Source organism: Lissotriton helveticus, chromosome 5_1 (genome assembly GCF_964261635.1).
Source record: "Lissotriton helveticus chromosome 5_1, aLisHel1.1, whole genome shotgun sequence".
In the NCBI taxonomy this organism is placed as follows: Eukaryota; Metazoa; Chordata; class Amphibia; order Caudata; family Salamandridae; genus Lissotriton; species Lissotriton helveticus.
Genome location: NC_136065.1, coordinates 761,221,811 through 761,247,838, shown reverse-complemented (window position 1 = coordinate 761,247,838; position 26,028 = coordinate 761,221,811). Strand labels below are relative to the sequence as shown.

The 26,028-nt window shown below is 39.9% G+C and overlaps 1 protein-coding gene across 2 annotated transcripts in view; it reads right to left on the bottom strand.

The window, feature by feature from the left end:
* Positions 1–26,028, bottom strand: part of USP54 (ubiquitin specific peptidase 54) — a 2,015,813-nt gene that overhangs the window by 694,640 nt on the left and 1,295,145 nt on the right. For both annotated transcript variants that reach the window (XM_078643238.1, XM_078643239.1), the window contains exon 15: positions 17,071–17,198. In XM_078643238.1, the coding sequence (XP_078499364.1) occupies positions 17,071–17,198 (128 nt within the window). The remainder of the gene's footprint in view (positions 1–17,070; positions 17,199–26,028) is intronic.

The window sequence follows — 26,028 nt, the reverse complement described above, 5'->3', positions numbered from 1 at the left end:
ACCTTGGTTTCGGATTGAAAAACGCCTTCTGTGCCTCACGTCGGTAACCGTGCCACGCAATTCAGGTAAGTGATGCAAGCTTGAAATACTTCCGCATACAGGGACAAAACATAAACGACGGACTGACGAAAACCCGTATTGCCTAAAAAACAACCGTATGGAGAACTCTAAACATAAACAAGGGACTAACTACGTTTGTCTCGATGTTCCAGAATGATGGCGGCCATTGTATCAAAGTATATTATTACGTTTAGTTCAAAGAAGCTCAATTACTATAAACCATGATGCCGGCCCTGGGTAGATTGGTATGGCCCATCGAATAGAGAAAAAAATTATTAACATCTTCTCAAATGCAAATTAGGATTCTATCAAATACTGATGTTGCCTTCCGATTTCTAACTCAGAATGAAATATCTAGGTAAAGAAAGATAGAAAGAGAAGAAGTAGTGTCCACTAGACATATAACAAAGAACAGTTTTTTGAATATGCAAAAACAATTCGTATATATGAAAACATTTTTCACACTCAAAATTGAAAGAACCATGGTTACCAGAACTTATATAGCCTAATGAAATATGATTATCTTGTTGAAGCTGATGTATCCAATGTTAGATCTAAATCTTATTATTGATAGCTACAAGGTACGTTTAAATGATTATCCTATTGGAAATTGGGGTGACTAGAAAGTAGAAATAGATACTGATTAAAGAAAGCAAATCATATCCAATTTGTCATTGAGTCCTTTTGGAATCATAGTATCCAGAAATTTTATCCACCAAATCTCTCGTTGCGAGAGCCACTTTGCGTTATCTCGTTCTGGTGTTTGCTTCACTAATTCCAGTATTTGGAACCTTAATTGTGGTATGGTATGATTAAGTTCCATCCAATGAGATGCTAAACTGGACGTGGTATTTTTGGTGCGAATACGGCTCTTGTGTTCAGAGATACGCACTTATTTTTCTCTCTGTTTTACCTAAGTACAGTTTTCCACATGTGCATTTAATGCTGTAGACTACAAAGGAGGAATTGCAGTCTGCTTGATCACGGATTTTGAATGTTTTACCTGTTTGAGGATGTAAAATCGAAGCTCCTGTAATCACATTATTGCAATGGATGCAACTCATGCACCTTCTTGTGCCTGGGTGCTTGCTTGCTGGCTTGTTTGTGGTTTTTGATTTCACCATCTCTTTAAGATTTCTACCTCTGATGTATGCAAAAAGTGGTCGGTTATTGAACAACCCTTTAAATTCTTTGTCTGATTGAAGTGATTCCCAGCGTGTATTCACAATGGTTTTAATTTGTGTAGACATAGTTGAATATTTTGTTACGAACACCATTCTGTTTTGTTTAGGAAGTGTTTTGGTGCGTAACAACTCTTTTCTAGGAATGTCTAGCATCCTGGTTTCAGCCCGTTCAATGATGTCTAAGGGCTACCCTGTTTTAGAGAACCTTTGTTTCTGATTATTAATTTCATTGCGAAATGCTGATTCAGTGAATGAAATGCGTCTGGTCCGTAGGAATTGTGAATATGGTAAATTTTGTAGTAGCGCTCTTGGATGAAAACTGGTGAAGGTCAAAGTATTGTTGCGGTCGGTAGGTTTAAGATATACTTCAGTTTAAATTTTTTGATCTGCTATGAATACCATTACATCCACAAATGTGGATTTTCAAATAGTCAATATGATAAGTGAAATTGATCCTACTGTTTTTTGTGTTTAATTGTTCAATTTGATCTCTCAATATTGACTCCGGTCCATTCCATATTAGAAATATATCATCAATGAATCTTTTGGAGAAAATGGTATGCGTTTGCCATGTCTGTCAGCTAAGATGAAATAATTTTTGAATTTGGCCTTGTATGTATTAGCAAATACTGGAGCTCCTGCAAATCCCATGGACGTTCCACTGGTTTGTAAGAAGTAATCCTCTTTCCAACGGAAGTATGAGTGCCGTAAACAGAACTGTAAAAGTTCAAGTACAAAAACCTTGTGTGCCCCTATGTCTGTTGTTTGTAGTAACACCCATTCACAAGCCTCTAGTTCTTCATTTGTAGGTATAGATGTATATAAAGAAGTTACATCAATGGTGCATAAGATGACCTGCGAAGAGCCTAATGTTACTTCTTGTAGAATGAGTTGTGTCTTTCAGGTATGTAGTCCAGTTCTGGACAAACGGTTGTAGAAATTTATCTATGTACTTCCCCAAAGGCTCCAAGATTGATCCGCAACCACTGACTGTGGGACTGAAAGGTGGGTTTTGAAGACATTTGTTGATTTTTGGCAGCATGTAAATGCGTGGACATCTAGGAAAAACTGTTGTTAAAAAAAAATTGTGTTTGAATTGATCCCATTTCCGCTGCTTTTTCCAAAATCAATATTAGTGTGTCTTTGATTTCCTTTGTAGGATCATGTGGTAGTTTGAGATATGTTGTTTCATCTCTGATATGTTCTGTGACTTTTGCTTCATGAAATTCTGTGTCCATTATGACTAGGGCTCCGCCCTTATCTGCTGTTTGTATGATGATTGATGTGTCATTAGCTAGTTCCTTAATGATATGCTCATCATGTTTATTAATATTTTTTCTGGTATTTTTGTGACATTTGATTTTTTGTAGATCTTGCTTGACCAATATTTCAAATGTATCCAATAATTTGTGAGATACTGGCGGCATGAAGGTACTTGGAAGTTTGAATTCTTTATATTCAGGTATCTCCTTTTGTGCATAGTCTGGCATGGTTGGCACTATGTTGTTAAAAAAGTGCTTAAGACGTAATGTCCGCATGAATCTGAATAGACTGATTTCTGTGTCAAAACAAGTGCTTTTGTTTGTAGGTACAAAACTCGTACCTCTTTCCAAGACCTGAAGTCGTTGTTTACTTAAGCTTTTGGATGAAATGTTGATCACTAATGTTTGTTTTTGCTCCATAGGTTTGAGCTCACTGGTTCTTTTCCCACGGCGAGATTTCTTGTATCCATTATTTCTGGAGGTTTGCCTGTTGATGGACCCTTGCCTAAAAAAACAGGCTGTTGTTGTGTGTTGGTTGCACTGCCTGTGGCTTGTGTTTTTTCTCCTTCATGGGGCACAGATGATGATGCCAACTTAGGTGGTTGTCTCGCAACGGTTAACTCTTGGTCAGAGACGACACTTTCTTGTGAAGATGTTGCCATTCTCGGTAGAGGTCTACGTTGAGCGTAGACCTCTGCCCAGGTGTATACCTTGTTTAATTTATAGTTGATAGTATCTCTTTTGTATTTCCTGAGTTTACGATCCTGGGTATCTTTACCATATTTATCTAGTTTGTCATTGAGCTCTTTTAGTATCACACTCCATTCCTCTGCCTCAATTTGCCTGGTGAGTTCGTTTGTTAGAAGTTCAATTTCTTCCTCTAATTCTTTTATTGTTTTTGCGAGTTCTTCCACCAGTAATAAGATAAGATCAAGAGAACACTTATTAAGAATAGCATGCCACTTTTCCATAAAGTGTTTGTTGAATTGAAATTTGAAAAGCATTGGTTTGATCGGTAAACGCAGTCCACGAGGGATCCTCTGTACCTTATGATACTGTATGAGAGTAGATGCATGTAATTTCTGGTTTAATATCCTTTTTGATAGAAATTCTAGTTGTCTTAATTGTTGTCGGATAGAACCACTTTGTTTGCTGAAGGATTTTATTTCAGAGATTAATTAATATAGCATCATCATCATCATAAAATCTTTATTTCGGCAGTTTTGCCAGAAAAGAGTGCCGTATAAAAAACAAAATTCGTGGATGATAGTTCAATTCAAAATGAATGCACATTTAAATTATTAAAAACATACATACTCTAAAAATGCATGATCAATAATACAGCCCTTGTCTACAAATAATTTAGCATCATTCGTTACCAATTATGAGCCTACGCTTGTACCACATGGCTGCCAAAAACTGAGACAGCAAATACAATGTGTCTGGCCGTATCAGTTTTTAAGACTCTAAAAGCATACATACACTGTACAAAGCCCAGGTTCTTGCATATAGGTACAAGCCAGTACTTCCTGGACCTACTGTGAGCTGGACAGAAAAAAAGGACATGAAGTTCACTTTCTGTGTCACAGCTACACCCAGCACAGTTTCTCGCTCCAGAAGCGGACCATTTACTAGTAAATGCTCTTATGGGCAGAGTACCATATCTCCATTGTAGTTAGAGTTTTCTAACTAAAATAGGGTAAATATCATCCATGAAATGCTCTAAAGGTAAGAAGCTTTAATCATTAAAAAGGAGTTAGTTAAGGTGCCGGAGTGTGGATCAGACAAAGCAGCAGTAAGTTTGTTATCAACAAAAATACTGGTAAGGGACTTGCGCAAGACCTTTTTGCAACTCCTCTCGGGATCATGCCATAAGGCAGACAATCCCAACCTTACCAATTCATTCTTTATGTACATGAACCAGGGGATTTTACCTGCGCTTTGATGGATTAGTATTTCCTTAAGTTCCTGCCTATAGTTTTGCAGCTTGGGCGTTATCCAGAGCCTGCGCCAGAACCTAAGGGGTTTGATCACCAGTTTGTCTTCAATAGGTCTCAGGCCCAAGTCAAGCCTCAGGGGGAGGAGCGGAGTGCTTGGTGGAATGGCCAGAAGCTGTCTTATGAATATATTCTCAGTTTTGGCAATTTCGGGCCTGCAATGAAAGCCCACAGCTCACCACCATACAGGATGGCACCGCTCGCCTGAATTTGATACATCTCCATAGGTGGACTGACGGGTTTAAGTGTAGATGATTGGAAAGCTTGAGGATGCCCCCCGCAAGCTGTGCCAATTTCATTTGTGACTTTATTTGCTGGGGGCCCCATGACAGGTACTCATTAATGGTTACCCCTAGATATTCAAAAGTCAACACCCTTTCTAGTCCAACTGGGCCTAGGCTTGGGTTTGGGCGGGTAGTTGCAGGTGGGTTAAAGATCATAAATTTCGTTTTACCAGCATTTATCTCCAAACCCCGTCCTCTGCGAAATTCCTCAAAGCCATCCAGTATGCGCTGTATCCCCATGGGAGACTTAGACAGCAGCAGGGTGTCGTCAGCGAACATGATCGCCGGCACCCTGCTGCCTGCCAAATTTGGGGCGTCATTGTGGAGTACTCCATTCAGATGGACGATTACCCCATTGACATAGAGGCAAAACAGGGTAGGTGCCTTACCCCCGTGTCAACGGGGAATCTAGATGACAGTGCCCCATTCTTCCCACATCTGACCTGCGCAAAGTTCTTCGTTCTTCTCATGTAACCTCATCAGAATGGTTAGAAGTTGGGGAGGAATACCCAGCTCGAGGAGCACAAGCCACAATTTCCCCCGGGGAACTAAGTCAAAAGCGGAACGGAGGTCCACAAACACCATGTAGAGGCTGCCACCCTCTATCTTCACCGTTTTCCAGAATAATAGTGCAAGGCAGAAGATTTGGTCCATGGTGGAGGTGTTCCTCCTGAACCCCGCTTGGTACGGGCTATTAATTGCGTGCTCCTCGATCCAGTCCTGAAGGCGATCTAAAATAAGCCGCACAAAAAACATTTGCGGGACATCAATAAGGCGGAGATGCCTGTAGATGGCTGGGAGCAGAGGTGAGCCCTTCTTAAATATAGGGACAATTTCTGCTCCCAGCCAAGTACAGGGAACCGCCATTCCCCTCAGGACTGCATTAAAAAGTATTTGTAGATATGAGCCCCAGATCTTCGGCTCGTGTCTGAAGAGGTCTCCCGGACGTTTGTCAAGCCCCGGGGCTTTTCCTACAGCCAGTTTACCAATTGCATTACAGACTTCCTCTGTGGTAAACTCTAGCTCATCAGACTGGGGTGAGGGAGATGAGGGTACCGGAGAGCTTTCCGTACCTAGCTCTTTAGAATATAGCGCCTGGAAGTGATCTTCCCAGACCCTGGCATCTATATTTGGTTTAGTGGCCGATTTCGGTTCCCCGCAACCTGTATTTACTATTGACCAAAATCTCCGTGCATCCCTTATATCGAGAGCGACGGATAGGCTCGTCCACTTTTCGTGGTCCCACTCTTGCTTTGCATGTTTCATAACCTTTTTATACTGTAGTCTCCTTTCTTGAACTAGGGGTTTGATATTTCCAAGCTTTATGGCCTGTACTAACTCGGTCTTGGCCTTTCTACAGGCTCCATTATACCACGAGGACACAGGAGCCCTTTTCCTCCTGTTAGCCACCTGGGGGTTGAATACCTCCACTAGATTGGATATTAGATTCATATGGATATCCAAGATTTTGTCATGATAATCGGGAAGCGGAGGCTGGGTATTTAAGGCAGCAACCTCTAGAAATAGTGGGACAATTCGTTTATAAACATCGCAGAGTTCTTCTGGGTTTGCCACTATTTTTTCCCACCTTACCCAGCGTCTATCATTCGAAAGGGTAATCCTATCCCCTAAATCTTCCGAGTTTGCCATACCAGGCTCACCGGGGGCCAGGGGAGACCATCTCCAGGATTAAAGCGTTATGGTCGCTCTCGGTTCTTGTGTTTACCTTAAAATCAATGACCTTGGGCCACAACCGAGTCTCGACCATAATATAGTCGAGACGTGACTCCTGTCCAGTTTTATTAAAAGTGCACCTAGCTGGAGTATCAGAGGGCGTGCGACCATTACATGCCCTGATAGAATGGTTTAGAGTTAGGGCCGTAATTTGAATCACAAGAGGAGACCATGACTTCGATGATGGAGACTGGGTTGCTGGTATGGCCTAGTGATCATCCTCCGCCATAAGATGACCTTCATTCATCCCCAGTAGAGGCTCAGAGTGGCAATTCAAGTTTCCCCCACCAGAAAGTGAGTATCACTAGTAAGGGTGTGCAAAAAATTCGACAGCTCCTCAATGGTACTTGATTCGCTAGCTACACTTACAGGTCGCGAGTAGACATTAACAAGGGATAGCTTAAAAGCATTGGGCCACTCCAGAACTATGCACTGGACATCATCTGAGTGACTGGTCAGAGTCTCAGCAGTACAGCCCAGGTTCAAACCAACCCAGGTGGTGAGGTCTCCTGACGGTCGCCCCTTCCCTCCCCAGCGGGCCGGTAAATAGCCTATTCGGGGTATAAAATACTTGCATTGTATGTTCTGTATATATTTTTGTTGAATGATAATTCATTCATTTTTGTACTCATGAAGAATTAAATGAGCACAAAAAATACATCATAATAAACATGGTCAACTTTAAAGACATAAACTTTTTTTTTGATTAAGTATGATTTGAACACTGTTTATTGATTGTCCAAGCATACAAAAAATTGTTTGAAAATAAACTGAGCAAACCAAGTGTTTGCAATTGCTGTGCAGGAAGGGTCAGGTGATCAACTTGGCACTTGTTTCAACTATTGATAGAATTTAGCAGGGTAGCTTCCTCCTCCCAACCTAGCACGCCCTGTTAAAAAAATTAGGTTAAGATTTGAAACAGAATTTAAATCCTTTTCTAAAAATAAATAAGCTAAGAGTGCACAGTACAACCCCACACTTTATCCACATTTAACATGCACCTATTTCTTCCAACACCATTTGACTGTAGCCAGCAGCACATGATCTGCTTTTACCCAGTTGCACTCACAGGACCATTTCAATACTCTACCTTCCACCAACCCAGAAGGTATATCATCTTCCTCTGTATTAGTTCCCTCACCCACCCATCTCATCTGCCACTAATGCGGTGCTGCAGCATAGTATAATTCATAGTTTGGAGCACCCAGCCCTCCCCCCGCCAGAGGTGCATACAATTTAACCTACCATATCCCCATGACTATGATGTGAATATGGTTTGCAGATCCTTAGAAAACGATGATTTCAAAATTACTAGCATAGCTGCAAAATATAGCAATCTGGGTAGGAATAACTTTTTTGAAATTGCGACTCTGTCCATTGGGGCTAATAGCAATTGTCATCAGAACTGAAGCAATTGTCATGTCGAAGGAATCGCCCTCCCTAGATTTCCTTCAATCAAATCATGTTCCGTGCAGTATATGTTTACAACCAAGTATTTTATGGTGGCATATTTCCACTGTAATTGCAGGTCAGGCAATGTATGTTTCTTTTGAACTGTCAATTTATTCAGTGCAAACAGGCACTATTTTCCCAATTAACTTTCAGGCCTGAGACCCTGCCAAATTAGTTTAATAAATGCATCAAGGATGACACTATTGTTGCCTGCGCTCACAGGTACATCAAAGTGTAATCCGCACACAGAGCTATTATTTGGGCTTGGTTGGCTGTCACTAGCCCCCAGGTTGGGCCCTTTGATCACAACAGGCAGCCCAATGGTTGCACTGCCAATGCAGAAATTATGGATGAAAGAGGTGTTACACCTCTGTCCTGTGCCCCTTCCTTTATGTATTATGTCGGAAATCACTCTGCCTGTGCAGACCCTCGCTATACGTTTTGTGCACAGTAATGTTATTCAACAAGGAAATTATGGACTCATCCAATCCTGCGGAACACTGCCATGACATAGGGCCAAAACAGCATATCGAAAGCTTTTTCAATATCGAATGATGCAGCTTAGTTGCTAGTGTTACTCTGCCGAGTTCAATCCTTGATTAGAAACAGACATACAAGTTTAAGAAATATATTCCTGCACAGAAAAAGGCATTCTTTATGAATGAGAAATAACAATATAGCATTAAATGTCTATTGATTTTAACATATGCTTTTCACAATCAATCTGTGAGGCCCACTGCCTTTATCATAACTTTTCATGTATAAACAATTAAGCCTTTATCCTTTACCATTAGTTTGTCACCATAGGCAAGTCAGACCTATTATGTTGCTCATCAGCCTTCCCACAAGGCAACCATCAGGTATAATGTAGTAAAATTACGAATAAGTACACAATATTGCCGTTCAATCAATATAATGATAAACAGAGCCTAGTAATGATTACCATAGTGCAAACTGTGTATCCCCATGGTTTGCTCAGGTGAGTCACTAGCAGAAAAACCCTTACCCATTACAGTTATCCGCGAGATTCCATGTAACAAAATGTTTGCCTATATGTTTTAGCACAGTTTAATAACAACCCTCCCATAAAACTGGTTAACTTTAACACAAAGATTTCACAGTAAGTAAGCAAGCAAGGCTTTCTCATAACTTTTCAGGATAAACAGATCAGACTAAACAAATTTGACATACCTTTTCGCAATGATAAGGCCTATACCAATGGTTTGGCACTATATGCAACCAAGGCCTACAGAAGTGTTCAGAAGTCAGCAACCATCATGCATTAAAAAAATTACATATATCTACAAAATTACATTTTGCGAAACAATATACAGCCACTCACAATTAGGCTTAACAAGTATCATCAATGTGAAATTCTACCTCCAGGGTTTATCAGAGTGGGTGACCAACACCATAACTCTTGCCAAGGATGGCTACAAAATGTGAGATTACATGTAACCAAAAAAATGTCTACAGTCTATAACATAATACCACAACAATTCACATAGTACTAATGGCTTTAGCATATGCTTTCCATAATAAATGAGCCATGGCCTAATGCCTTTGTATTTATTTTTCATAATAAACATGCCTTATCTATGGCATCAGGCATATGATTTCCCTGCACATCAATGAAGCCTATAGCTGTTATAATTGCGTTGCCATCCTAACCAACGCAGGACTACTGTAATAAGCATAAGCTTCCCTACAAGGCAACCACCAGGCTTACAGTCGTAAAATTATATCATAATAGTATCTCTACTAACAGGGCTGAAAAATTATTCTTACAGTGCAAATCTTCCTAAATTTTAAGGCATTCATTTGGAGTAATAGCAATCCACCCTTAAATGTCTATTACCTTTACCATATGCTTTTAAATTAGGCATACAGACCTTTTCATTGGCTTGTCACCATAACCAACTTAAGCCAAATTTATTGAGTGTAAGCTTTCCACAAGGCAACCATTTGGCATACAGTCATAACAGTACAAATCTAACAAAATTACAGTTTGCAAAGCAAAATGCTCTCTCTCCTAAGAGAGCCCATATCTTCTATCCCCAGAGGTTGTTTGAGTAGATCACCAACACCAAAACTCTTACTACAATCTGTGAGCTTCCATATAACAAAGTGCCTGCCTACGAGCTTTATCACAATGTAATAACAATCCATCCTTCAAAGTCAATTGTCTTTAATTAATGCTTTTCACAATAAGTAGATCAGATCTACCGGCTTTGTCATAACGATTCATAATCAATAGATGAAACCTAGGAAATCAGGCATGCTTTTCCCAATGAACTGATGAAACCTTTGCCCTTTAAGATTGGTTTTACACTTTACACAACACTGGCCTAATCAAGTGCACATAAACTGGCAACCATCATGCAAACAGTTATAAAAGTATAAATATGTAGAAAAATAGTGATTGCAAAACAATATACAAACCCTACCTATCTGTAGGTTTTATTATAGAGTGATAACAATTCGCACCTACAAGCTATGGACTTTAACATATGCTTTTCACAATAAATATGTCAGGCCTAGTGTCTTTATCATGCTATTTCATGATAAACAGATCAGGCCTCTAGCCCTGTTCATTGGTTTGCCACCATAACCAACTTGGTCCTGCTGCATTGAGTATAACCCTTGTCACAAGTCAAAAAGACTAATAAATGCAGTCTATTCAGTGGAAGCTCACACATTTGGTCAGCTCAAATCCTCTACTCAGGGTGACCAACATGTGGGTGGAGCTTAAGCCCCCCTCTCACTAGGCTTTGAAAGTTCCAGTTTGTTGATCACATAAGATCATGTGAAAGATACACTGTCAAGTCAGCCCTAAACATCAATGTAGGTTAATGACTGCTGTCCTACCATCAGTCCCGCTGCCAGAGAAAAAGCTCATGAAGTATCTAGTTATTTAAGACACTTTAATTGCATTAAAGTGTCATTATTGTGCCCTGAAAGTCTTAGCTCAAGACGCTAGATAAATAAACAAATTGATCATAGCTGTGTGAAGGACAAGTACTTTTCTTTGTGGAAGCATAGAACTTCTGCCAAAACAAACCATGCACTCCTGGCTCCCAACATGTGGGCAGAGCAGAAGCCCCTCGTCTAGTGATTATCACATAATTGTCTAATGCTTATCTTCGCTATCAACCCAGACTATAAACAACACATGAAAAATTCCATAATGAAGACCTCTAAAATGTATATACAACATGTAAACCAGAAAAAAAGAGTGAGATATAACTTGGAATAGTTAAATCGCTATCATTAAAAGGTTTAAGCTCCCTTTTCTTCAACCCCCACAACCATAACCAATACTGACTCTCTGTAGATAGGTTTTTTCCATATAGAGATAATTTTGTTGTGTCCGAATAGGATACAGATCCTCTCTCTATTCTAACACTCTTCAGACTTATAAATGCGAACCTCCTTTCTGAGCAAAAGAAGAATGTATGACGGTACATCGCGGTCTTTACACCGCGATACGTCTACAACACAGTCATTACAACGCAAGTTGTTACAACGACTTGCGCTGAAGGGTGCTGGACTTAGGAATTGTATGATTTACTATTCCATCTCCAGCCTAGGTAACAGTAGGGAAGGTGTTGGAATAGTAAATCATACTATTCCTTAGTATATAGCGCAATACAGCACAAGTCGTTGTAACGACTTGCGTTGTAATGGCCACGTTGTGAACGTATTGCGGTTTAAAGACCACGTTCTAACAAATGTCTCCCGCAAAAGAACCATCCTAGGTAAGACTAAGGTTCTGTTCACATTAGCGGCACCACACCAAAACTTTGTTAGGATATAGTTGTATTTGTTTCAGCCCATTGCTCAAGTTACAAGCAAATAAACTGGCATAAAATGTTGCTTCCACATCTAGGAGGGAAGAAATAGAAATGTAGTTTTCTGGGTTCTTTGCAGCCTCCTATAAAAGATCGGATCTAATATTGCTCCACATCAGCTGACAGGAATATCCCTGTCAGGCCAGGCAAATCAGAATAAAATGGACCGGATGGTTCTAGACTTCCAGGGAAATTGCATTTGGTTCCAGCACACCATGTCCCCCGTGCCCCTAATAAACCCTTAAACTTCGTTTATGGACCACTTAGGAACCATTACCTTTTCTGTTCCATCTTTCAGTTGTAACCCATAGAAGCTGTATCCATCTGTGTTTTAATATGACCTTCCCACACTTTTCCTGGGATGGTATTGATATTACCCATCCATTGAGGGTTCTAAAACCAAGTAACATAAGCCCAAATTGACTCGAGTCCCCTCTGACACAAACTGTAGGGAAATACATCTATTCTATTTCACCGTAACTTGCGCTTTACCACCCAAATTTGTTTCCTGTGTAAAGACTTCAGTTTCTGAATTTCGTGCAGTCTAGTAATATTAAATGGAGACTTCATTAAGTTTTGTTTCCTGTTCATTATTCTTAGGTAATGCCTCTTATCTCTGGCATATACGTCTTAATCTTCCCTCTTTCCCCTGAAAATCAAATTGCTTTGCTTCCTAAGTAAAAGGCTTCAAATCTCTTCCCAATCTTTTATTAATCTTGTCCCTTGATTTTCTAGTAAATCCTGAAATGAAGGTAACAATGCAGCCAAGAGGATATTGTTTGGATAATATCTTATGGAAACACTCCAGTTAACTATTTACACACTTCCTTGCATTGCTGATAGTCCACCTCTCTGAGATCTATATCTTTCTTCATTGTAGTTCGTATATTACAATACTGAGGCATAGGATTACTCTCGAGTCGAATCTGCACAATAATTTCCCCACCAGGAATACAATGAAGCACAAATGAGTGTGCAGTCTTATTAAAGAGGGTCTGTTACCAGCATTAAAAGTAAATTGGGTGTGGGGGAGAGTATGACCAGGAAAACAATCATTCAGGGGCTTAAATTTAAAGACTACAATAAGTGGATAAATTCATAATCTGCATTTCATGGGCCTCACAGTACACTGTCCAAGAAAATATTTCTGAAAAATATTCTGCCATTCCATCATCTAAACATTCAGCCTGTAAGACATTTAGATTAACATCTTCAGTCAATATAAGAACTCATGATTATGTTTTGATTCAATAGCTTGTAACTGTTCCATTACCTTCCCTACCTGACTTTTTCATTCTTTATTCATCTCTGCCTTGTTTTGAAATATCAGGTCTACTCCTTTCCCATTCTCCTCCATGTCTTTACCGAGCAACCCATCTAGGCTGGCTGACTAGGTCACCCTGTTTTCTAACCCACCATTTCAAATCTTCCAAAAGAGTGTGTAACATTTCTGGTAAAGGGATTATGTTACAACATGTTAAGGAACAATCACAATTACAAATTTCTTCACTCCCTCCATTGTGGGTGGTAGTTTTTTCAACTTTTTCCGCAAGCCGACATAATTTATAATCAAAAGGAGGATGGGAGCACACTGTCTCACATCCCAGAACTCATTTTACCCCAATGCATCATGGTAAATGCAGTGCATGATAACACTTACTTCAATAGTAGTCTTTAATTTTTCAAAGTTGTTGTTGCAGCCTTTGCAGTGTAATTCTAGACACGTTTTTGGATTAATTCCTTCATCAGTGGAGAGCAACAAGTCGTTTTTGCAGGTGCGAGAAATTATGCCTAAAGTCTTCTCAGGTCTCTGCACCCTCACTGGGTGCAGGTGCATCACCCCAAGCTCACAGCTCAGTAGTTCAAACAGGAGGAGGGTGGGAGCCCAATGCCTTAAATCCCAATGCCTTAAATCCCAGCACTCAATTTGCCCTAGTGCATCATGGTAAATGCTGTGCAAAACAACACTTACTTCAGTAGTAGTCTACTTTTTCACCCTTGATGGTGCAGCCTGTGCTGTGTAACTCTATTAATTTATCATCAATCAAATTTACCTTCCCTGGAAGTGTTTGAAGTAAACCCCCTTGCAAATCTAATGTCTCCAAATGTCAACTCAGCGTGTTAACTGCAGAATCCAAGGTGCCACTCAAATTCTGAAATACGTGTACAACGGAGATATAACCATCATCCTCCAAGGGCGAGGGCAGACTCAGCATTGGAGCTTTCTACCTCAGAAAATCTGTATTCCCTATGAAGTTGAAATGAACAATACATGTGATTTCTATCATTTCCTTTAGAAACCTAACCCCCTCCTTGTGGTAAAACAGACAAATCCAGCTCAACTACTGACTTTTTTCCATCTCTATCTTGTGGGCCACACTATTTACTTTTGCTACACCATTTTCCACATTGGATTTTGACTGAAAATATGTTGCCATGTTACTTGCAGGAGAGACTGTTTAAAGGCTTTCAGTCTTCTAAATGTGCTGGGTTGCACTTAGTGTTTCGTTGAGCCTTGTGGATGCAAGGTCTTAGATCTGCTAGTCATTCGACACATTTTGAAAGTATTACAAAAAGTGCAAAGTATTGAAACTGAAAAAATTAAAAAGCAAAGTAATCAGGCAGAGATGCCAACCAGCAGACACATGGCAATAAACTTTCCACACAAAGTGCCCAGCCCCATTGAATCTCTCCAGTGTCTGCTCCATACTTGAGTGCTTGCTATCAGGTGCCCACTTTTCTTGGAACACCTACTCATCTGTCTTATTATTAATTGCCCACACAATCAGCAGTATAAGGGACCAGGCTTCCGTAATACGAGGGAAGAGGGCACACTGTACCACATAAAGATCAAGCCCAAAAGGTAAAGTTTATTTGATTTGATTTGATTTGATTGATAATTTACACAGCGCACGAATGCCCGGAGGTGTCTTGGTGCTAAAAGTGTACTGGTGCCTTCAGTAATTTTGCACAGCTATGATTTGTGTTTAGCTTTTTAGTGCCTGTCGTGAATTCAGGTGGCTACTTTCCTTAAAATACTTCCATCTCTGCTTCACCTTCACTGACCTATGTAATCAGTAGTCTCCAGAGCTAGCCTTGTGCATTGTGAGGGAAGCAGGAACACTGTCATTAAATAAAGAGCGATCACAAAAGATAAAGTGTAGTGGTACTTTCAAAAATACACTCTGCATTCCCTCAAAAAGGATTTTTTTGTGCTTTTACTATACTTGGAGCTGAAGTTACATCCTCAGGAAGCACCAAGAGCCAGAGATACTTGACAAAATGACACTTGGTCATATTTGGGAACATGGGCTTACAAAATACAAAAATAAATACAAAAATAAAAATGAAGTCTGATTTTTTTGTGATCAACATCCACATTATCAGCAGAAATCTCCTACAGGTTGCTCTCCGGTACAACAACTTAATGCACCTTCCTATACCTAGACCTACTATGATGCCAGAGCCACTATGTCAATTACGAGTACTTTCAAACAGTAATACAAGCAATTTACCACTACCTCAACTCGACTACTTCTACCCTACATATAGACCGAGATCAACACTTAAGCTAATCCCAACAATATTGTTTACACAAAATATGTTTAATTGCATCAAATTAAGTAATTGGAATGGTAAACCTCAACTAGCATGATATTTAAATATATTAAGTTGAATAAAAGTACATTAAAACAAACTGAAATAAAAAGATTAATCTTAACCTAGCTCTAATGTTACCCGTATCCTTAACTCTAATCCTAAGGAAAATGAATTAAATTATCTTAAATAAAATCTATTACATTCATTTTAAATGGATACTGTTTGCCAGACCCTGATGTTAATGGTAATCAAACCCTAAATTATAAATAATAAAATAAAATAAATAAGTAACACCGACTCTAACCCTAAATTAAAATTGAAATGTATACATTTAAAAAGGAAAGTTAACACAATTATAATGAAAACCTCAACTAGCATGACATTTAAATATATTAAGTTGAATAAAAGTACATTAAAACAAACTGAAATAAAAAGATTAATCTTAACCTAGCTCTAATGTTACCCGTATCCTTAACTCTAATCCTAAGGAAAATGAATTAAATTATCTTAAATAAAATCTATTACATTCATTTTAAATGGATACTGTTTGCCAGACCCTGATGTTAATGGTAATCAAACCCTAAATTATAAATAATAAAATAAAATAAATAAGTAACACCGACTCTAACCCTACATTAAGATTGAAATGTATACATTTAAAAAGGAAAGTTAACACAATTATAATGAAAACCCCAACCTTCTAGTAAATTAAAATACAAATTAAATGAGGGCCTTAATCTAACCATCCTTCTCTTCCTAAACCAAACTAAGCCTTGACTAAAGTACTGCTTACCTTATTTGATTTGTAGCACCTGTAGCAGTGGAATCTTTGCGTAGTGCCTCTGATGTGATGGCAATTTGATTCAGTGGATTCAGGGTAGTGACAGTGCATCAAACAGTTTTCACGAAACTAAGTAAGCAGACACCCAAGGCCATTCTCCCTGATTTTTCTCACAATGTGCCTCAGCGAATGAGATAAGTCTTGGGGTTTTACCCAACTTGTAACTCGTTACATCCATCTGTACACCTTGAGGCATCATAACAAAAATTATTGCAAACTGTGGGAGAGCCAAGTCATCTGCTAAAACCACATGGGTGAACCAATATAGTTTTTTTTATCTGTATGTCTTGTTTTCCCTTAACTGAGTTCCATACTCAATGAGTGCTCTCTACAGTTCATATACTTACACAAATGCCAAAAACATCAAATAAAAATTAACACTTTATAGCATTCCTCTTTATTCTTTCACAATGAAAGCAGAGCTGGATTTAATGAAAATATCTAAGCATCAATACTGCATCTGCCATCCCAATGATTAGCTTTCCCCTTTCTGGAGTCGTAAGGAAACACTATACTAGAAAATGTGTGAAAATCTATATATAATTATTGTTTTTAAACTCTAAAAAAAAATATATCTAACAATGAGCATGTTTTTGTTTGAAGTAAAGACAATCTACTATCCTGTCTTGTACCATGGAAAATGAGGATTCTTGAACATATTCACAAACATATCGCTAAATGGCCGTTCTATACATTTCACACTTGCCACTTCAACAAGACTATCCTGCATACTGAAAAAAATCTAAGGAATTGAACAATCCTAATGATGGATCTAATTTCAGAAAGTATATGCCACTTCTCTTACCCATGTTAGAAATGCGGCTGTTTGCCCATCTGGATGAATCCAAAGCTTCTAAGGCGCTACTGCTCTGAGATTTGGGGACACTACGCCAGGCTGGCACAAAAGCAGAGGGTCTTTTCAAAGGATAATCTCTGAAAAAAAGCAAAAAGAATATCTATCTTCATATTCATCTTACTTCAAACTTTAAATCATGATAATTGATTGAAGAGTTGATATCTTCACCTCGGAACAGTAATGAATCATCATCAGCATCATAAATACTTTACACAGTTGCCATAACCATCCAAGTGTACAATATAAAACCAATAATAACAATTTGAAAAATTAGTCAATATAAATATAAAACAGACTGTCTTAAAAGTTCTATTGTTATGTTATGTTATATTTCATTTGTACAGCGCACAGCTACAAAAAGTGTCCCGGGGCTAACTCCAGAAAGTTAAATTAATCTATACTCCAAAACCAGGCTTAAAAGAGCAGCGTTTTTTTTTTTTTTTTAAAAAAGCAATGGGTCTTGAATACTCCTCAGAGCCAGCGGTAACAGGTTCCAGACCAAGCCAGCTTTGCGGGCAAAGGAGTTACCGCCTAGCCTCTGGCGATTGAACCAGGGATTCTGCATTAGCAGCTGATCCGATGAATGCAGATGTCGAGAAGGTTTATAGAAGGCACAACGCTTCTGCAAATAGCAAGGACCTAGCCCATACAGAGTACAATGAACAATGGATAACGTTTTAAATTTAATACGAGACTCCACCGGGAGCCAATGCAGAGTATGTAAATGAATACGAACACTCTGTTTGAGAGGCAATCCCAGTAGCAGTCTAGCAGCCGCATTTTGGACCACTTGGAGTTTCTTAGTCAAATAAGCGGGTTGCCAACCAACAGGGCATTTGCATAGTCTAAGCGGGACAAAATCAGTGCCCTGACCACCGTCTCCTTAGCGCTGACAGGCAGCAAAGGAAGAAATTTCTTCAGGATTTTCAGGGTCCCAAAACATGTCCCTGTCAACTTTTTTACCTGAGTTGAGAAGTTCAAGTCTTCATCGAACCAAACTCCTAGATTCTTGGCATAGCCCTTGCTCACAGTAGGGCGTGGGAAATCAGCAGGCCATAGCCTATCCCTGAAATCCTCTGGGAATGAGCCAAACAGGAGTACCTCCAATTTTTCTTCATTGCACTTTAGCTGTGCAGCACTGTCTAGCCTCGGTGTTTCATTGGCTGGCAGGCGCACAGTTAAAGTGCAATGAAGAAAAATTGGAGGTACTCCTGTTTGGCTCATTCCCAGAGGATTTCAGGGATAGGCTATGGCCTGCTGATTTCCCACGCCCTACTGTGAGCAAGGGCTATGCCAAGAATCTAGGAGTTTGGTTCGATGAAGACTTGAACTTCTCAACTCAGGTAAAAAAGTTGACAGGGACATGTTTTGGGACCCTGAAAATCCTGAAGAAATTCACCGCATCCTCTCCCCTCTTCCAAGAGAACAGGAGTTGTGTGTCATCTGCATATCCCCAGGGACTCCGCAAGGTAAACCAGCGGAGTCACATACATCAGTGGTTCCCAAACTTTTGACTCCTGAGGACCCCCATTGAGTCACCACTGGAAGCCGGGGACCCCCAAGCAATTTGTATGAGTTAAATTTCAAATATTAAAACAGTAATTTGAAACAAATACACACGTGTGCACACAAAACAAATACTCAAAGTACTAAGGATTTTGGGGCCAGATGTACAACCATTTCATTTAGCGCCTCGCAATTGGCGACGCATGGCGAGTGGCAAATTGCGAGTCGCTAAATTAAATGTACAACAGTGTGTTTAACACTGTTTGGGATTCCCAATGGGGTCGCAAATTGCGAGGTTCATTAATATTAATGAGCCTCTCGCAATTTGCGAGCCCATTGGGAATGCCAGCCCTCCCAGGTATGGTGGCCTGCTGGGCTCTGCAGGCCACCATGTCTGGGACTGCTTTTAAATAAAGCAGTTTTAAAAAGAAAATGCAGTCCGTTTACCATGCATTTAAAAGAAAAGAAAATGAAACGTTTTTGTTTCATTTTATAAGAGCAGGCAGAGGTCCCTGGGACCACTACCTGCCCTTAAAAAATAATTGTGCTTGCCTTTGCAAAGGGGAAGGCCTTCCCATTTGCAAATGCATTACCATCTACTTGAAGTAGGTGGTAATTGCGAATGTTTTGCGACTGCCAAACATTTGTACATGGTTTTGAGACTTGCTATTTGGAAGGGAATGCCCCTTCCAAATAGCAAGTTGCGAAACGTAATTAGCGAGTCGCAAACAAATTGCGACTCGCGAAATAGGCAATGTACATGGCCCAATAGGTTTTTGCATGCGCAAATGGGTTCGCAAACCCGTTGGCACATATAAAAACTGATCGTACATCTGGTCCTTAGTATTTTATTTTGAAGTAATAGCCCCTCTTTCACATGTATTTCATTTGTTTTATACCATCTCTCATACCATTGTAGGATGTCAGAGCACTTTACACCACACATATATAGAGACATTGAATCATACATGTAAATCAGTGTGTATATAAAATGTTTAAAGAGTGCTTGGTCTCGAAAAGCACTAACTTTGGATTCAGAACATAACACAGTGGCTAGCACTGACTTTAACATTAAAAATGTATTTCTACCCAAATAAATCTTTTTAGCAGGATCAGGATAATGAATAACTGGGGAAAAAACATAAGTTACTAACTGATACCATGCAGTTTGCAAGCAGCTCTTTGATGACAGTTTATAGGACCCTCTGCTACATTACGATTGTCACTTATAATGAAGTGCACAGTAACAAAGGAACCTCTATTACAAAAACAGTAACCACGAACCTATGCACATAAAATACTGCTTTTAAAATGCATGTTACATGTTCTTTGCAGTAGGCACATTAACCCTCTGTGCTACATTAGTTAAGTCAAAGCTGCCACTGAACAAAACTCTCCTCACGCTTCAGCAGGTACATTAATCACTAGCATTATCTTGACACTTTTATTGTTGCTGGAAAGTCGCTAATTATACAAGAAACTTGTCTGTGCTTTTAAAACTGTTGCCTATGGACCCCCTGGGAATGTGTCACGGACCACTGGGGGTCCGTGGACCCCAGTTTGGAAAACACTGACATAGATGTTAAAGAGAAGAGGGCTAAGGGATGACCCCTGCGGAACACCGGTAGACAGATGCAACGGCGTGGACGCACAGGGAGGCAGCCACACCTGCTGTGACCTGCCCTCCAAAAAGAACAAATCCTGCTCAACGCCGAACCGAGAGACCGATTGCCATTAGGCGATCCAGGAGTAAAGAGTGGGGCACCGTATCGAATGCCGCCGAGAGATCGAGCATAACCAGGGCGACTCTCCCGCCGGCATCCAGGCACTCACAGATTGCCTCTGTCACCTCCACAAGCGCAGACTCCATGCTGTGGGCAGCACGAAACCCTGATTGCGTTGGATGTAACAGGCCAGCCATCTCTACAAAGTTGGTAAGCTGAGATGTCACAACCTTCTCGCAGACTTTGGCCAAACTTGGCAAGAGCGAAATAGGCCGGTAGTTGGCTGGTGCCAGTGGATCAAGGGATGGCTTCTTAAGGGGGGGGCAGGATTAGTGCTTGCTTCCTTGGCAGCGGAACACTGGCCTTGCGAAGCGACTGATTGATCACTAAATTGACCTCACCATTAATTGTGTCAGCCACCTCCGCTAGGAGCCTAGCGGCACAAGGGTCTTTAGGCGAGCCTGATTTAAGTGCTTTCAAAATTCTAAGCAACCTAGTTAAATCCACCTGACTAAATTCAGAAAAGGTGACACCCCGCTCCTTCTCCTGTAACCCCAAAGGAGCAGTCACAACTCCGTGTTATACGTTCTACTCAGCCCCTCACAACCTTTGCACACGGATTGACATGGCATGGGCAACAGATCACATAATTGAGAATAGCTCTATGGAAATATGCCCGCGGGTGTCATCGGATCATAACCCTATTTTATTAAAATACAGATATGACGAGGATCAAACTAACATAAGATTGTTTTCCTTCCCTCGTTACCTTTTGACTGACACAGCCTATATCTCTCAGCTTAAGCTGCATCTGTGTGAATTTATTAAAATAAATATTTATACGGCCTCTCATATTTGTGTCTGGGACACTTGCAAGGCTAGTATTAGAGGCCATGCGCAGCAGCATATATATAAACAGAACTCTGAACGTCGGAAAGTGAATAACAAATTAATAGCAGATATTATTGAATATGAAACCTACTGGTTGAGGCGCTTCGTTTACGCTCCACTAATATTATGGAAATAGAGCTTAAACTTGGACATTTAAAATTCAACCTTAAAACAGCTTTTATTGAAAAAAGCTGCGCCAAAATGTATAAGACTAAAATTCAATACTATGAAGGAGGGGATAAAATTGGCAAGCTACTGGCTTACAAAGTTTTCTTAAAAAAGGACAAACCAGCTGAGGAAAAAGGGTCATACAGACCAATTTCTTTGATTAACTCAGACGCGAAGGTCTTTGCCAAGGTTTTGGCAAATAGGTTGGCTCTGATTATTCCAAAGATCGTTAGTGAACAACAGCACGGCTTCGTTTTGGGCAGGGATACTACAACTCATATTAATACAGCTATTACAGCTTTTGACATTGCAGAGACTGAAGCCTCCCCACTCGGTATGATTCTATTAGATGCCGAAAAGGCTTTTGACCGAGTGGGGTGGGATTATCTTTGGTCCGTGCTGTCTTTCATTGGTTTTAGGGGCAAAATGATTAGCTGGATTCGAGCCCTATATGATCAACCCACGGCTAAAATTAGTTACTTAGGTCTGTTATCCTCTGCCTTTCCCATTGCACGGGGAACTCGACAAGGTTGCCCGCTGTCACCCCTGCTCTTTTCCATATCTATGGAACCATTTCTTTCGGCACTCCAGGCTCAGCCCAGGATAATCCCATTTTGTTTTGGACCTCATTGTTTGAAAATTACCGCATATGCGGATGATATTGCAATATACTCTTCAAACGTCACAACAGCATTAGAGGGTATTATGGTTGAAGCCGGAAAATTTGGCAATGTCTCTGGCTACAAGCTAAACGCGATTAAAACTCAGATAGTGGGTAATTATAAATGTCCGGGGGGAACTACTGGGATATGTAGGGCAGCTAACTATCTAGGGGTGAAAATATCATCTAAGATTAGCGATATCATTCCCATTAATTATGATGTGTTGGTCAAATCCACCAAACTGCTTCTGAAAAAATGGCATAGGCTACCACTAAACATCATAAGCAGAATAAATTTAATTAAGATGAAAATACTTCCGAAATTTCTACATCTTTTTCGTTCTATTCCTTTAGCACTTAACAATGTTTTTTTTAAAAAACTTGATGGAATCTTTAGCAGCTTTATTTGGGGCTATCGGAAAGCGCGAAAAAGCTTATCATTATTAAAAGGATCTATTGAAATGGGAGGTCTCAACTTTCCAGACTTTAAACTTTATTTCTGGGCTAATTTTATTGGACGTCTTCGCTCTTTGCTTAACCCTGATTTAAAAATTTTGTTTTTTCATACCATAATGTTGAATTTGGATGCAAGAATGTTTTTGCTCAGATTGAATGACCCCAACTTCTACAAAAGAGTCAAATTTAAGACAGCGCGAGATATCGCCAAAATCTGGTTTAGTATCTTGCTTTTTTGTAAGACCTCTTTTTTTCACTCAAAATTACGTCTCTGGGATAACCCAGGACTTCCGGGGATATTTAATGATAGCAGGGCTAGTGTTTGGGCAACCCATGGTATTGTAACATTGGGAGACTTATACGGTACTAATGGTCTTTTAGACTTTGAGACTTTAAAACTCCTGTACAATCTTACGGAGTCTATGAGGTTTAAATATATTCAAGTCCACGATTTTCTGATACGTCGGATGAAAATTCTAACGGTTTCAGAATCCGATATCTGGGATTACCTCTATTCACTTAAAACCAAATCATTAATCAGCACCGGTTATAGTTGCTTAATTTCATATGTAAAAATGGACTGCTCTAAATTAGCTGAGAAATGGAGTCTTAAATTAGGAACAACGATTTATTCAGATCAGATTTCTCACTCTCTCTCCAAAATTAATAATCTGGTCCAATCAGCTAGCCTACGATTGCAACAATTCAAAACATCCTGTTTGTTATATCATACCCCGGAAGTGATTCTCAACTGGTCTTCAAATACATTATATACTGACCGTACCAAATGCCCTAAGTGTGATATTGTGGGTGCTAATATAGAACACATGCTATTTTCCTGCCCACTATTGAATGATTTTAGGATAAATGTGGATAAAGGTTTGAAACTTAAATTGGTAAAGCCACCTTTACTTTAAGCTTTAACTGTACTCTTAGATATACATAGCACTATCCTACCTCAACAGGCCTTAATTACTATTTTGCTATCCTGTGCTAAACTTACGATAGCTCGGGCTTGGATATCCTCACAGCCACCACATATCATGCAATGGTGGTCTTTGGTAAATGAAATACACAACATGGAAGCAGGAATAGCCCGAACTAGGGGCACTAGGTCTGTGATTAAATTTGAGAAAATTTGGGGCAACTTTATTTAAAATAATTTATGAACTAGATCTTGTAAAATGGTATGAGTATTTTGCTAAGCATTGGAATATTTTTTTTTTTAATTAAATTCTTCTTTTTTTGTGTAATTATATCCATTCTGTATATATCTATGTATTGATATTGATGGTGCTTTTGTACTGTTTTCTATTCTTTTTGCTGACAAATAAAAACAAAAAAAACAAAAAAGGAGCAGCCACAACTGACTTGGGTCCATTCAAAAAAGATTGCTGGATACCGACTATTTTATACTGAAAGAAATTAATCAAGGTACTACACCAGGTAACAGAGGATGGTATCACCGCCGCCTAGGCACTAGGAGCCACAAAGCTCTGCACAATGGCAAATATTTCTTTGGAGTTATTATTGGCCCGCTCAATACGAGCTGAAAAATAACAGCCCTTGGCTAGGCCAATAGAGGAATAATGAAGCTTTTGTTTAGCTCTAAGTGCTTGTTTAGCGATGGGGCAGTAGCCACTGGAACGCCAGGCTCTTTCAAGAATCTTACAGGCGTGTTTCAGTGTTCTCAACTCCGAGGTAAACCATGGCTTAGATGGAGACTCCCTCCTGAGCTTACTTTGCACAGGGATGGAAATAGCACTGACCGAGTCAGAAATCCAATCAGAAAAACTAGTCACATTCTCTTCCAAGCTGCCCAGAAGGAGAGGCCGCCCTGCCGCTAGACAGCTGCTGAGTTGCCCAGCGTCCAGTTTCCTAGCAGTAGGGGGATGATGGTGACTGGCTGCCCGCAACGGGCATTGCGCCGCCCAAGAAAAAAATATGGGGAAGTGGTCTGACCTGTAAAGGCTTCATCATAGATATAGGGAAATTGGAAATTGGAAATTGGCGCAGATGGGATCAAGAATATGCCCCCCTTGGTGGGTCGAATGTTCCACCCATTGGGAGAACTGGGCCATCTGAAGAGTCTCAAGAAAAGCGGCCGATTCCGCCAAGTCTGTGGCATCCAGATGCAAATTAAAATATCCCAAGAGCAAGTAACTCGTAAAGCGTAGTGATCTATCTGCCAAAGCATCCCCAAAAGAATCCAGAAACGCCTTAGCTGGCCCCGGAGGTCTATATAGTAAAGAACCCCCTAAAGTGAAATGCGGAGATAATTGCAGGCTAAAGTCAAGAGCCTAACAGCCCCCCCACAAGGAGGAGGTTTCGCTATGCAGAGCCCAACAGTCTATGTATAGGATGGCCAAACCCCCGCCTCTACCAACTGGGCGGTCCAATCGATGAATTTTATAACCCCTCGGGGTAGCCAATGCAACAATCGGATTGGAAAATGTATCAAGCCAGGTCTCCGTAATGAATAGGAGGTCTAACTGATTATCCGTAATCAAGTCTGTTATGTCATTAAAATGCTTCCTCATAGATCTTACATTCATGAGACAGGCATTAATGATTCCCTGGGAACCTTTAAGTTTCAATATTCATTACATAGGGCATTGCAGAAGATAGCCACTGAATAGAACAAAACAGAAAAATGCTACATTCAGTGCACAAATACAGAATAATACTCAGAAAATTTAAAATCATATTAAACAGTTGGTAAAAACTGGATCATGGCAAAACCAAGTAAAATGCAAAATTCATAAAATGAGAAAGTATTAGGAGATCAACGGATCCCAGAGGGTTCAAACTGAATGAGCGATATGACACGCACAGTACGAAAATTGGTAAAGTGCAAATATCTACAAATTTGATTACATCCTAGTTTTACACATTTAAAAAGATCTTAACAACCAGTGCAAAGTAATTGTTCAAATGAGTCAGGTAGTTCAAAAAAAGTATATTCACCACCACTATGACATGCATTTGAGACAGGCTGCTATCAACAATATGGCTAAGAAAAGTAAGAGTTAAAATGGGTGATGTGATCTTTTATATACCACTAATTGACAATGTAGTTAAGTCAAGAATTTCACTTGTTTGAACCAAATTTTTAGTAGGAAGCGACTGACCGAGAATACAATTGGGCCAGAAGTATCAGTTTTTAGGTTTTGCTGGGCAACAGAATAGTGGGTGATCCCCAGTTTCAAGCACACCAGGCGTATCCACTTTCGCCATGCACTGCGGTACCTCGGACAAAAGAACAACATTTGTTCATCTGTTTCAGGCGAGGAATTGCAGGCTGGGCACATGTCGGAGGCCTGGTCTTTTTTCCACTTACTGCTAAATGCCTTCAAGGGCAGGCTACCTACAAAAACCTCAAGTATAAGCTTTTTTTGAGGGGTGGTTTGATGGTGTCAATGAATATCTTAAATTTGACCAAATGCAAATCCAGTATGTTAAAGTCTTCAGTTGTGCCACTTTCAAAATGCATTTATACTT